This window comes from Eulemur rufifrons, chromosome 30 (assembly GCF_041146395.1).
Source record: "Eulemur rufifrons isolate Redbay chromosome 30, OSU_ERuf_1, whole genome shotgun sequence".
In the NCBI taxonomy this organism is placed as follows: domain Eukaryota; kingdom Metazoa; phylum Chordata; class Mammalia; order Primates; family Lemuridae; genus Eulemur; species Eulemur rufifrons.
Window position 1 is genome coordinate 95,077,510 of NC_091012.1, and position 15,504 is coordinate 95,093,013.

At 40.2% G+C, this 15,504-nt stretch overlaps 1 protein-coding gene across 1 annotated transcript in view; it reads left to right on the forward strand.

Moving 5' to 3' along the window:
• Nucleotides 1-9,786, forward strand: part of VSIG4 (V-set and immunoglobulin domain containing 4) — a 55,432-nt gene extending 45,646 nt beyond the window's left edge. Inside the window, exon 7 of the mRNA XM_069462822.1 lies at nucleotides 9,687-9,786. Within this exon, the coding sequence (XP_069318923.1) occupies nucleotides 9,687-9,748 (62 nt within the window). The 3' untranslated portion in view covers nucleotides 9,749-9,786. The remainder of the gene's footprint in view (nucleotides 1-9,686) is intronic.
• Nucleotides 9,787-15,504: the final 5,718 nt, after the last annotated feature.

Sequence of the window (15,504 nt, forward strand, 5' to 3'; positions counted from 1 at the left end):
ACACTCTGCTGCAGTTTCTGTTTTTCCTGGAAATATCTACTGCTAAGAAAAGCTTTGCTGGCATTTAAAGGCACAGTCATACTGTCAAAGGGACCCAAGATAACACCATTGGCTCTTTCCTGTATCAGGGCCTTTGAAATTCCCATGGCTATCTCCTTCTCACCCTTCAGGTCTTAGCTTAAAATATCTTCTTCATGGAATGGCCTCCTTGTGAACACAAGCTAAAATAGCTCTCCTTACTCTTTTCCCCGCACAGACTTGGAACCCTACTCATTTCCCTCATAGCACTCCCTACTGTTTGGAATAATATACTTTTGGTCAATTTACATGTTTATTGCTGGCCACCTCCCTGGTTCTAGACACTACATTTTTGTGATTGGGAGCTCTGTAAGAAAAACAGGGACTGTGTTTTGTTTACTGCTGTATTGACTAGTGCTTTGCATAGTACCTGGTGCATAGTAGGAGGTATTTAATATTTAGTGAGTTAATGAATAGTGCACCTGACTTGACATCACTGGGGTCATGTTATGATTGCATTGAAATTGAGTTGAAGGCATGGAAAGGCTAAGGAGCTATTAAGTTGGATGTATATGAGACTCAAGTCAGAGAAAGACTCTGGGCATGGAATGGCCATGAGGTAAGGGCAGTTGAACAGTTGAGTATGGAAAGAGACTGCTTCATGTCCCACTTCTCTGGGACTTGACATCCTCAAGTGTAAAACAGAGGTCATAATCTTTCCCCTGCCTATATTATAGGACTATCGTCAGATCTGATGTAAGAATAGATGTGAAGGAGGGGAATAGAATGAGAGAACTCATGGGTGGGTGGCTTATCTGCCACCACCTCTACCCCAGGCATGGCCTGAGGTGGCCTCTATAACCGCCTCCCCAGCCTCTGGACTGCAGAGTCATTGTGGAAGGGAAGTCCCAGCAGCAACAGTCTGGACTTCTAGCCCATACCTCCTCAGTTGCTCAAGAATGACAGTTGGTTTTGCATCAGTCTCTCTGTACCATCCTGCCATCCCCCACCGCACCCCCATACTGCCTCCCCAAGGTCTGTGTGTGGCAATTTCCAGGCTGGCATTTCCCCATCAATGTGGCAATGTTCTGGTCTCCCAGGGTCGCATCAGGGATCCTGGGATGGTGATGAGAGTGGGAGGAACCAGGTTCTCTGGGCCCCTCAACATGATATCTGGTCTGTCCAGGAACATGTCTGTCAAGCCTCCTTCCCTTCCCTCAACTACTTATACCTTTGGAGGTTTAGGTTAATCTGAAAACTGGGACTGATCTTCTTGGGGCCCAGCACTGGAAATTTGGTTTTGATCAGATTAGGTCCCATAACTGTTAAACTAGCTAGAAGCCTAGGCTGAGTTGTATTAACCACATATATTGGCCCTACCTCACTCCCATTTCATCATTTTAATCACAGAAATTGTGTTGATCATGTTGGAAGATATGAAGGGGCAGGCACTCATCCTTGGCAATGCCCTTTTCCCATTCTTTAATTCATTCATTTAGCAAACACATGAGTACTTACTCTGAGACAGGTTCTTGTCTAGTGGGGAATATAGCCAACTAAATAGAGTGTTCCAGTCATCCCAACGTGCTCATCACCATAATATGTTCAAGTACAATATATAATATAGTATGTATAAGCTACAGTGGCAAAACAGAAGGAGTGGTTGACTTTCTAGGGAGGACAGGAACAGTTTCACAGAAAAGATTTAAACTATAACTTGAAGGATAAATGAGAGAATTGCAGGCAGGTTACAGGTAAGGGGAGAAGAAGAGCATCATAGGCATTCTAGAAGAGTGTCCTAAGGCAGCATGTGCAAAAATGTGAATATGTAGAACAGACAGACAAGTTTGAGTGACTAAAATTCTGTACGGTTTGAGTGCTAGATTTATGTTGAGGAATAGCAAGAGATGAATCTAGATGAATCTAGATAGATGGGCAGGTCTGCATTACTGAGGGCTTTGAATGCTACGGTGAGTTTGAATTTGTCCCCCAAACAATGGAAAGTTATTAAAGGGAATACTAAAATCCGTTTAGCACATCCCCAAAGTATATGTTCTGAACCCACATTAGAACAACCAGTCTGATGAATGTGCATGTAGTTACAAGAGCAACAGGACCAAATATTTGGACCTGGACTACGCTGGGAAGTCTGAAATCTATGTGCATCATGTTTGTGACTGTCACTGCATAAAGTCAAAATTGTCCATTTCTGGATCAAAGATCTGTACATATAGATATAATTCCCATTTTACATATTCATCTCTAGAAAATCAAGAGCCCAAACTTTTCTCAAGGGATTAGATTTTGGCCAAAAGAAGAAAAGTGACAGTTTAGCAGAAAACCCAAGATACTACTAGCAAGCAGACAATGGATGGTTACTGAGAAACCCTGAAACTCTAGACTCACCTGGAGTAAAGGAACTGGAACCTGGGGGGAAGAGGTGCAAGTACTAGATAACAGTGGATATTCTTACCCCATATTCTTCAGCTCAAAACTATCTTATTTATGTGTCTCTTATTTATTCAGCTGCTCTCTATTTAAACCTAAAAGGTGGACTAGTTTTAGCCCAGTCTCTAGGGAACAAAGGGCAGTGTTATGAACAGAATCGTGACCCCCCCCAAGAAAATTCATATGTTGAAGCCCTAACCCCCAGTACCTCAGAATATAACTGTATTTGGAGACAGGGACTTTAAATAGGTTATTAAGTTAAAATGAGGCTGTTAGGGTGGGCCCTAATCCAATCCTACCAGTGTCCTTATAACAAGGGGAGATTTGGACACACACAAAAAAAGACACCAGGGATGCACACACACAGAGGAACGACTATATGAGGACACAGCAAGTAGGCATCCATCTACAAGCCAAGGAGAGAGGTTTCAGGAGAAACCAAACTTGCTGACACCTTGATTTTGGACTTCTAGCTTCCAGAACTGTGAGAAAATAAATTTCTCTTGTTTAAGCCATCTAGTGTGTGCTATTTTGTTATGGCAGCCCTAGCAAATTAATATAAGCAGAAATCATTTCTTTAGTCTACTGTCCACTAATGCCCCTCTCAGATCATCATGAGTCCCTGGCAAAGGAAGGGACTACTTCTTCTACTAGAGTCTCTCTCCTCCTCTTTAACCACCATGACCCGGTCTCTTTATGGGCAGCAGAGCCTGTACTATAAAGCCAGCTTCCTATGTCTTCTACTTTATGTATGGATACAGTGCCAAGTAATTTTGACAATGGCATGGGTTTTTTTTTTTTCCCTTCTGTGAGGTCCCCAGAAGGGGTCAGAGACAGGACAGCCCTAGAAGAAGTAGCATGGGTTGGGAGTTCCTAGCAACTTTTAGGTAAAAACAAATGAAAAGGCAGAAAAGCCCTGTATTTTTAATCAAGAAACCTTCTGGATTCAGCTCTGCTCATAATTAGATGTGTTACTCTTAAATAAGGTCCTCAGTCTCTCTAAATATTGGTTTTCTCATCAATGAACAGGGTGATAATGTATATCTGACTGGTATCTTATTGTGACTAAATGAAACAATATGTAAGAGCTGATTATTATCAGTTCTGGGGGATCTGAGCTTTGGATAGTTATTGTGAAGATGTACCAGATCCCAAAAGGGGAACACCCTCCATCTAACCCCAGCTCCTCTGTTTGCTCATGGAGAGACCAAATAGACAAAACTGCTCTTGAAAACTGACCCAAACAAAATCAACAAGGAACCTATGAGCTCAGACCTTTGCAGAAAGAGTTGAGCCAGAGAAAGTATTTGAATGCATATTACTGATGTGATGGGAATCGGATGTGTCTCAAGTCTCCATCCTCAAGTCTCCATCGAGGGACCAGGTCATGTCCCAAGTCCAAACCTTAGTAAGACATAGCAGGAATGGAATTTGGTATACAGAAAACAGTAACCTACTCAATTATCTTGTAACTTGGCTGAGGTTACTATTATGTTGTCATAACTGAGGGGTGGCTGGCCAGGCAGTGGGTAGGGGTGTCTCCATGGAAGTTAGAGAAAGAGGAGATAAAAACAAAAGAATGTGCCAGTGTGGCTCTGACACTATGCAAAGAGAGGGGCCATTGAGTATATGGCTCAATCTGCTCCATGGAGACAGAAACCTCCCAAAAGGTGGAGAGACAAATTCATCCTGCTATCTCAGCTTCAGGAAAATGTCCCAGAATGGTGTCCAAGGCATTTTGCCTTAATCTTCTGTTCTTCAAACACCCCTTTGCATTCAAGTCTGCTCTCTCAGCAACATCACCCTAGGACAGACCAGATTGGATGAATAGCAGGTGTGGGTAATTCAACTTTGTTTCTGGAGAATGGGAGATAGTGCCCCTGTTCCTGACCAACTCTATGAGGTAATAACTGAGTTTCTAATCTTACCAAGTTGAATTCAGACCTTGAACCCATGGTGACATCCCTCTGATGCCCACTCTCTGCCCAAAGTCATCTCTTGGTAGAAACACTTGAACAATTGATTGGGATGCCCTTGGATCAGTTTTTACTCAGTTATGAATTCTGTGTAGATCTCTCCTTCTTTACTCCCTAAACTTGTCACACATACACACAAAGACACACATACACACACACAGACACACACACACACATCCAGGATGAAGGAGATGTGGCTTAGAAATAGCAAGTGTAATACAGCTTAGGGATTTTGAAGAACAGTGAGCTCTGTATGTGTCAGTGGCGATATGTAGTGGCCAAAAGCTAATGCCATCTTTAGCTGCATTCACAAAAATGCAATGTCCAGAACCAGGGAGGTGACAGTCTTGATCTACTTCTCTACTTAGCATTGGTCAGACCATAGACAGAATGTTTTCCCTTTTGTGCATCACACTCTGAGGGTAACATTGACAAAGTGGGACAGCCCCTGCCCCCCACATTTCCCTAGAGATGACTGTGGGTTCAAACCTTCCCCTGGAGAAGCCCTAGCTTTCAAGCTCATCACAGCCCAGACCTGTTTGCAGTCCAGTCTTGAGCCATATCAGGAAACTCTCATTAGACAGAGAGCCATGAGGCCTAGAGAATTTGGGGTTTCATATTCTTCTCTCTTGTAAGCTTTGGGGTCTTAAAAGTCATTAGTCAAGTCAAGTAAAGATCATTCTTTTTTTGCTATAAGGCATTATAAGCAGCAACCATGAGGCCACTGACACCCACCACAGCTCAAACCACTTTCTGCCTTAGAAAGCTTTCCTAGGTTCCAAGCCTAAGTGGGGCTCTCATAGTCAACATGGAAAAAGGGTGGAAATGTAGAGGTACAAAACAGATGAAATGAACCACTTCCCCAATTCTGTGGACTTGTCCTTATATAACTATTTGGAGTTATATTGTGGTTTTCCTCATGGTGGATAGTGTCTTTCCAGTGAAACAACTGGAGTTTGATGGATCACGTTCGGAGGCCACACTTTAATCTTCATTACATGTATCTTGAGGCTGAAGGTTGTTTCTCACTATAGAGAAGCAAAGAGGTGGCAAGCATCCTTGAGCATGGTGTTACTGACTTCTTGAAAGAGTAGGTACAAAAGAGTCTGGGGTGTCTGTACCATTTTCTCTCTTGATACTGCTTATTGCTGTGGTTGATATTGTTCTTGCTCTTTTTGATGTTGCTGCTCTTGTTCCTATTGACCTTGGTGTTGCTTACATTGTTGATCTTGCTCACGCTCTTGCTGGTGTTGATAGTGCTCTAGTGGATAGAGGGCACAGTCCTACTGGATTTCCCCAAGTCACAACTGAAATGAAAGAAGTGTCTTCAGAAGACACATGGTCTATCCATCACATGTTTCTTCAGCTTTCCTAGAGGAATTCTGGCAGTGGGCTTGATAGTGGGAATATAGAGGATAGTCTCTACTTCATTTTTGGCCAGAGGTTAACATTAAAATGCTAAATCACCCATTTTGGCCAGTACTTTTATAGCTAACTTTGTTTCATAAAACGTTATCTTTCAAGCAGATGGTGACCTTAAGGCTAACGAGAGACAGCCCTAGGGAAGGAGTGCTTTTAGGAGATGAGACCCTTTCCTATTGGCTATGGTCCTTTTTTTAAATGGGAGCATCTGCTACCCAGCATTTCTCTATTCCAGTCTACCCCATGGTCCCCCTCAAGCATTTTGGTCAATTTACTTTATTTTTACAATACTTCTAAATATTTATAATTATATATTTATATATGTGATTGTTTAATTAATGTCTGTTGTCCCCACTAGTCTGATTATAAGTTTCAATGTGACAGAAACTATCTCTCTTTTGCTCAACATTGTATCCTTGAGAGTCTGGCAGATAGCAGGTGTTCAACAAATAGATGAATAAAATGGATGCTAGAAAAGTCCACTTGCCCAGTAACATTCAAAATGCTAATACATATTAATTTAGTGGTATTTCATTTATAAACATCTAATGTGATTAAAAAACACCAACAAAATAGGAAACTGGGGAAAAAAAGTCAACCAAAATGGAAAAACATACAGTTCATAGAAGGGGAAAGACAAATGGTTGGTAAAGATATGAAAAGATGCTCAGTTTCACTAATAGTCAGAGAATTGTAAATTAAAACAATGAAATACTCCTTTTAGTAGAAATTTTAAAGTTTTATAATTTTGATTGGCAAAAGTATGGAACACTGCTGATGAAAGTTAAAATTGGTACAGCCATTTTGGAGGCAATTTTTTAGTATACACTAAATTTTAAAATATGCATCCAAATGATATGATTTTCTTAAAAATAATGGAATGTGTATTGGGGGGAGAGTGAACGGAGTATAAATGAAAAGACTGGCTATGTGTTGATAATTATTGAAACTGAGTTTGGTACACATGGGGGTTTGCTATGAAATTTTGTACTTTTTTACATATATTTGAAATTTTTCATAATAAAAGCTAAAATAATAAAATATGGATCCAATAACCTACTAATTTCTCTCCTTAGTCTCTACCCTAAAGAAATATTCCCACAAATATGCACAAAGAGGCATGACAAGAATATTCCATGCTATTTGTAATAGTGAAAAATTGGAAATGACTTAAATCTGCATCAATAGTGACATGGTTGAATAAACGTTGATACATCTATACTACACAATATCATGTACTAAATTAATAGAATTGAATAGAATGGACTATGTCTAGATATCTAATGTACAGTATACTATTTGTATAGAAAATAAGCACCATACCTACCACTCAAAATAATGTCATATATATCCTATGAATATATACGTTGTATAAAAATCTTTAGAGGTCCACCTATAAGAATATGAAACAGATGATAATAGTGGTTATTTCTGAAGAATGGGGGAAGGGACCAGGACTGTGACAGGTGATCAAACTTTCTTTCCTTGGAAAATACTTTTCCTTTTCCTTGCTACTACAGAGGTAAAACATGCTCAGAACAGAAAACTTTGAAAGGATAGAGAACAAAATATATGCAAAGGAAAACAATCCATAATCCTAGAACCCAGAGGCAAACAGAGTTAACATTTCTGGTGCATATCCTTCTAGTCCCTTTTCTGAGTGTGTATGTGTGTGTGTATGTGCATTCTGTTTTTTCTTAATTGAGATCATATTTTTATACTATTTTGTGTCCTCCTTTATTCATTTAACATCATAAAATTGGCATTCCCCTTGTTGCTAAATATTCTTTGAAATCCTGGTTGTTGATGGCTGGATAATATCTCTTATAGTTATACCACATTTATCTGGCCACTCCCCAGAACATTTAATGTGGTCCATTAAAATATCTCTCTATTAAAATATCTCTCTATCTTAAATAAGTTCTTTTATAAAGACCCTTTAAATAAGTTAAATTGCACACACACACACACACACACACACCCATATAGATACACATCTCCTTCTATCTATCTATGTAAAGCACTTTTTAAAAAACAAGTCTTTTTTCTGGTTTCATGATTCTCCTAAGGGCCCTTGTCCAACCTTATCCTGCAACCCTTTAGAAGAGGATGGGAATAGAACTCTTATACTTCCACACTGAGAGAATTCAACTCTGCCCTGCTTTGGACAGCTCTCACTACATATTGACTTTAGTGAGACCCTCCCCCATGGGAAGTGTCCTGACATGTAACAATGTTTTCGCATACAAGTCATAAGAATTATCTAATTCTGTAAGTGGGAGGCCATTCTCAGGATACTGCAAGGGTCATATGAAAAGGGTCTGTGATATTGCCCAGTGCAGTGCTTGGCATTTAGTAGGCACTAAATACTATAGCTTAATCTGCTGATAACATTCTGATAAGCTTTAAGTGATTAACTGATAAGGCAATTGATTATTTAATTGAACCAGTATTTATTGCACAAGCCAGAGTCTATCATGTGGACTGAAACCATTTAATCCATATTCAAGTAATTTGGCCTATGGTCAAACCAGTATTTATTTAGATTTGGAAAATGGGTTTACTAGAAATATGTGCCTAGGTACTGTGCTTAAGCTATGTGAGTGTCACCAAAGAGGTGTCTCTGCTAGTGAAAAAATGAAAATAGAATTGAAAAGATATCTATGCCTGAATACTAAGAGATCAATGAAAAGACATTCTAACATTCCATGCTAACCACAGTGAAATTGTCAGGTGTTCTGGAGATTTGATGGAAGACTTTGTGGAGAACTTTGAATTAAGCATGTAAATATCTGTATGGGTACAGAGAAATGGAAAGGGAATGGTTGGTGGGGGCAGCTTAAGCAAAGATATAAGGGATGGAACAAACCTAGCTTACTAGGATAACTGATTGGGACAGGGTGCAAGGAGTGAAAGGCCATGAATGTTGAAATTAAAAGCAAGACAAAATGGATGATGCTTTAGTAGACTGGCTCTAGAATCAGACTGCTTGGATTCAGGAAAGTAACTTAATGTCACTGGTCCTTAGTTTCATCATCTGTTAAAAAGCATACTAATACTACACACCTACCTTATAGTGTTTTGTGAGTATTCAAAAGGACATGTTATATGTACGTGGCTTGGAACCATATGGGACATGTAGGAGTCTCAGCACAAAGGAGATTAGATCTCTTAAAGACAGAAATACACACAAAGAGTGACAGAGATATAAGACACATAGAGAAAGAGCATTTAGAGAAGAACAGAGCCCTGAGGCTCATGCCCTTAGATCAGGCAAACAAAGAGAAAGTCATTTATCAAAGAGAAGCAGCAAAGCTACAAGGGCTGTTTTATCTGGTGAGAAAAAAATAAGTTAATTACATACTATATTTCCAGCTCCTGGATCCATAGGCATAAATGCTATTCAACTCACCATGCACTTCCAAGGGTTCTCTCTCTTCCTTGAAGAGCCCTGCTTTGCAGGGTAAGAAGGACTTTTATTGAGATTTTGGCTCAAAGCGAAAACATATCACAATGGCCAGAGAAATGGCTCAGTGTGATTCCTCTGGGTCTCAGGACCCTGAGAATGGAGAGAATATGCAGGAAATGGAAATTAACTATGAGGCATGTTAATTAAAGTGTTGTTAATGAGTCTTCACAAAGCATGTGGTTTAGTACTCATTTAATTACATTTCTTGGCAGGAACTGAAGGGGTAGCAACAGCACTGAATTTGGTTGGAGTCTTGCTCTGCCTCCTTCCCTTAGTTGGGGGTAAGTTCATCTCTGAACCTTTGTTTCTTCTGCAAAACAAGGAGCTGAATTTACTCTTTACTTACTTTTCAGGATTGTTGAATAACCCAATGGTTGTGAGAGGGCTTTGCCCATGGGAAGCCTCATACATGTGAGGAAGGAGAGTTGAAAGGCTGATAATTATTAATACATGCACCCAAATAAAATATGGGAAAAGAAGGAGTACTATTTGGAAGAAATATGATAATTTTTGTGTGGTTTGAGGCTAATGTGTTGTGGCCTGCATGTTTCCAGTGGAACTGCAACCATCCCTGAAAATATTCTGGAGGTCAGTGGATAAATATACTTTGGTGAACAAACATTTGCTTCCCACCCAACCTCTAGACCTGTAGGTAAAGTAAAATCCAGAGCAAACAGGACATAGTCTGCATATTGATTCACCTGAGGCTTGTCCAGATGTCTGGAATCTGTCTCATTATTTCTAAGTTACTTTGTTCACATTTGCTCCCCTCCCCATTTTCATCAACATCAGGAGACCCAGAAGGCAGGAGACCAGGGTTTTGATACCATTTAGTCCTGGCTTCACATTGTACCTCTGGACAAGCTTAAAAATAATTTGTTTTGTTATTTTTTGGCCTGTTTGACAAGTAAACTAAACAGCTTAGTGTGTTGGGGGGGAGGGGCTGGAAATAGCCTAGAAAATGTATTTGCTTGTAAGCTTCAGGAATTATGTAAAGAGAGAGAGAGGCTGAAGTCCAAAGTACTCTGACTGGCACACAAAGGCTGTCACAATCTGGCTCCAGGCCTCAGTACCTACCTTCACCCTTTTACCCTTTCTCTGCAAATGCCATATCCTTTCCCCAAACCTGTGCCTTAAGTGCTGCCTGGTCCCTTAGCCAGAAATCATCTTCCCTTCTCCCTCTTCTCTGACAGGTAAGTTACCCTATATCTTTGGTGACCCAACACATTAACATGACTCTATCAATGCTCTAATTACATTGGGTTATAATTTTTATATGTCTATCTGTCCTGATAGACTGTGAACTCCCTCTAAGATAAGATCTATTTATTTCTAGGCCCTAATACTGTCCCTGACACAGAAAAGTCACTTGGCATTTGTGGAAAGGGAAGAAAAGGGGAGGAAGAGAGGAAGTAAGGAGGGAGGAAAGTAGACTGCAAAGAACCGAGAATTCAAAGTGAAGAGATACCCTTTGAATTCTAATGCAGCCACTTTGTAGCTGAATGTGTACAGCAAATTAACTTCTCCTTCCTAAGCCTCAGTTTTTTTGTCTGTAACATGGGGCTAATGTTCTCTAGTCCTGTCTGCTTCACTCATTCCACTCCACCATGGAATAAGGGAGGGAGAGAGATGAGGGTGTAGGGATGAAAGAGAAAAGAGAGAAAGACCGAAAACTGTGAGATTCCTGAGGAAGGGAACAGTTTAGGTTGGATTAAGTGTACATCAGGTTGTAGGAAGAACAACGACCACTAGAGGGCAATATTATGGCAGGGAAATTTTCCCCAATAGCAAAGGGAAGAGCCCACAGCTGGATGGGCCAAGTCACACATGAGCCAGTCCTGATGGAAACTCAGTCAGAACTTGAGTCCCCTGTTAGGTTTGGTATGTTACGCCCCAGGTGATTGACACTGCATATATGAGGTGTTCGCAGCTGGAAAGAATGATTCATTATTTATTTGTTAGAAATAAGGCCACCCTTCATGAGATTGTTGGTGTCTAATGACTAAATTATGATGTGTTTGAGTTCTCACAAGCATGCTAGAATGCCACACTTCTTCCATCTCGCAGCAGGGTCTAGAGTTTGTTTCCTTGCCTCTGACACTATCTCATGTCACTGCACAAACCCTCAATCCGTTGTGTGCACCACTTCTACAGTCCTTTTCATTAAGTGCACCTTGAATTAGTGTTTGCCTGCTCAGAAGCCACCAGGTGCTCTTCATTGCCTACAGATGAAAGTTCAAAACCCTCAGCCCGGTTCTCAAACTTTACTATAATCTTGCCCCAACAAACTTTCCAATCTCCCTCCTTGCTCTTTCATCAACCTCCACGGGACAGCGAAGCTGGACTGTTCCTCAGTCTCTGAACATACCCCTCTGCATAGTTCTATTGTCTTGACTTGGCTCACTCCATTGGAATCTTTCACTAGATGAAACTCTAATTATCTTTAATGACACTGTCACATAACATTTTTCTCCATAGAACCTTCCCTAATTCCACTAGCCACAAGTTACAAGATGCTTGAGACTCCTCTATGCTTTATCTATGCCTCTCACTTATGGCATTGATCATTGTCTACCTTATATTACATGTGTTTCATTCATTTGCTGATTTATTCTTTTGCTTACCATACATGCATCATATATTATGTATCAGGTCCCATGTGAAGGGCTTAGAAATGACTAAAACTTAGTCCTGGCCCTCCAGGAGCTGAGTGATCACCTGGAGAATAACAGATATATTGCACCATAATAGTTGTGTACATGTTATGTGAGAACAAGGGTACATTAAAGGATTGAGGAAGCTAGATTGGAGCCAGACTGAAATTCCAGACAAGGGAGTTAAAATATGAAGATAGAGAGTGTGTCTTTAGATAACTGCTCTTTAAATGCTTAGCATGTCAATATGTATTTGGTGAATTACACAATCTCTTAGAAAATGGGGCATCCGAAGGGATTTTTGAACTGGAGAGTGGGCCAAGTATTTGTGAATTGGGCCAAGGATTCCAGAGGAAGAGGGGCAATTACAACATGCATCAATTTCCCCTCCTACATGTAAAGTTGTTTGGCAGCAAGAATTATGTGTTATCCAATTATGCCCCCATTGTACCTGGAACAGGGCCTTTATTATAGAAAGTTTATGCATTTATAGAGTTCCCAAGTTCGAAGGAACTTTAGAAATCATCTAGTCCTTGTTCTACAAATGAGGAAAAGGAAACTGAGAAATAAAGTAGTTTCCTCAGTCACCCAGTGTGTTAGTGTAAGAACTAAGAATGGCGACTCAGAGTTTAGTGTTCTTTTAACTTTTCTACATCTCATATCTCAAAATTTTCAACGGTCCTCATTGTGGCTAAGACCCCCAGCAATAAAGATCTAACATATGTCTCTGATATGTTGGTTTCAGAAGGAACCCTAAGGAAGATCCAGATCTTATTGTATACATGGGGAGACTGAGACCCAAAGAGAAGAAGTGATTGGCTCATGATCACAGATCTGGAGTCAGATCTGGGCCTGAACTCATAAGGTATTTGTTGAGTAGAATAGAATACACTCCCTGTAATTAAGGCATCATGTCTCACATTAGCTAACAAGTGATTACCCTTTACTTTAGAGAATAAACAGGCCCCCAGTTGACATCATTCATCATTTAGTTTTAATCTCAAACATGTATACTTTTGCATAAGTCTTCTCATAGCCTGGAACATTTACCTTAGCAACAAGCATAATGACAAATAAGCTGTTCTGAGACCCCTAAGCAATTTGTAACTACACAGAGAAAATTTTCCTTGCCACCTCTGCTTGGCTCTTCTTCTGATTCCGTACTACTGGCAAAGAGGAGAAGAAAGAAGAAAAGGAAAGAAAACATATATAATAATTTCCAGACAGTGGTTTTCTTTGTGGAAGTTGAAAGGCCATCTTTCACAAGCTCTGGGATATGAGAGCATTGATGCTGAGCTGAACAGAGGGAAAGCAGCTGGGCACTAGAACCTACCAGGCATGGATGTTCAGACATTGGGTTCTAGTAGAAATGGAACTGTTTGGAAGAGCAGGGGTAGAGAGAATTGTGGCCACCAGGTGCTATACAAGGGCTGGGAACTGACAAATATGTTCTTGTTTTTTAAGCAACTCTAAACCAAATTCTCATCACAGTTTGACAAGAGTGCCAGAGGCTGAGTTATTCCAGACAAGATGATGAAAATTCTCTATGGTCCCTGAACTTGGATTTCCATACAAATTTTGCAAACAGAGTCTTCCTGTAGTGATGTTGGACATCAGTTGTTCTGTCTCAGAACAACTGGAAACTGAGGGACAGAGTGGTGACAAGATGTATCCCAGTTCTCACTTGTGTGTTACAGAGAAGATACTGAACATTGAGATCTGATTTCAAGTTGAATGCCCCTTCCATAACACCAAATGCTGTTTACTGTTCTTGTTTTTGCCCTAAGCCCTCTGGGTAGGGAGAGACTTGTAGGTCTAGAGATACCTTAACTCTAGCACATATTTCCTGTTTCTCTCCCTCCTCTTCTAGATTTCCATGTTTTTCTGGTGCAAATGACCCTCTTGGTGACTTTTTGACTTCACCCATCATGCATATGTGTACACACACACACACACACACACATGCACACACACAATTCTATGTGTGGTGATCTGTGTGGTTTTTAGGGTTATTTTCAAAGACAAAAATCAGATCCAATGTCCCAAGTAAGATTTAAGTCCTAAATCTATATTTCCCTAGCAGCATAGATAAGGGTGCTGGAGTCATAGGCCTTTTAGTGTTTTGGGCCAAGGATGCCAGAAGGAATGAACTGAGTATGATAGCAAGTTAATGAAGTTTTGGAGTATCTTACCAAGCTCTTGGAGCCAGACAGGTCAGCTTCTTTCTAATAATGGCAGGCCAAAAGTTCAGGTCATTAGATGGGTAAGTTCTGAAAATAGACATAGAGTATTGAATCCCTACTATTTACTCTGTGACGCCAGGCAAATCACTTAGGCTCTCTGAACTTCAGTTTCCTCATGTCTAAAATGTAGCGAATAAAGCCCTACCTCATGGGATTATTAGGAGAAACAAAGGGCAAAATCTCAAGCACATAACACATTCTCAATAAATGTTCATAACCCTCTCCTTATTCACCAATTTTCCTGACTGCACCTTTTATCTTTCACTGGTTAATTTCCTTTTGGAAAATGTAGGCACACCTCAAAGTTCTCTCCTCAGACTCTACCTTTTCTCTAAACTCTCTTCCTGGCCCTCTCATTTCCCCGCCAGTATGAATTTTCACTTCTTTTCAAAGGAGTTCCATGTCTCTTTCTCTAGCCCTCTACATCACTTCAAAGTCTTTCCTCTATTTCCAAATACCTACTGGTTATCTTCACTCAGATAATTCACTAAGACTGCAAACTCAACCAAGACCATTTGTTTAAATGTCTATCTTCACTGAAATATTATCAGTTCCTTAGATCCTATAACTTTTTTCATTCATACTTTTTTATTCTTTCTCCACTCAGTGCCCACCACAGTTCATGATAGTTAACAGATGTTCAATAAATGCTTGTTGGGGGGGGGAAATGCTTGTTGAATGGATGAGTAAATGAATAATCATGCCATTTTATCCACAAAGGAAAAGTGGATACTGTGCTGGCTAAGGATTTATTTAAACAGTGAAGGTCCTCATTTCATTCAGATTTTCCAGAACAATCCTGGTTTAATATATTATGTCTCTTTTTTAGTTGAAGTATTAGTCCCCATATCAGATTCTATGGCTATGTGGATTTTCATTTAGGAAATTGTGGTTCCCATAACAATAGGCCTGGTGAGAGAAAATAAGTTGAGCTATGTAACTGAGTGGCAGTGGGAATGGATTAGGGGGATGATTATGAAAGACACAGAGGTAGAATCATATACCATCTTTGTATAGGAAGAATAGCAGAATTATGTGGGAGGCAGAATGCAATTCCTATCAGCATCTCATTGAGAGGATATAAGCCTCTCTCTGGATTTTCCTTGTTCCTTGAGCCCTATCTGGTACTCAGATGAGCTTCCATCTGAGTGTCAGTATAGGTCTCAGTAAAAGAGGACCAGCTTTCTGCCCCAATACCACACAGACACATCTCAGCCCTTTCACAATTCTTTGGTCTGAAGTTTGCAGGGTTCTAGAAGGATACTCAGTGCAAC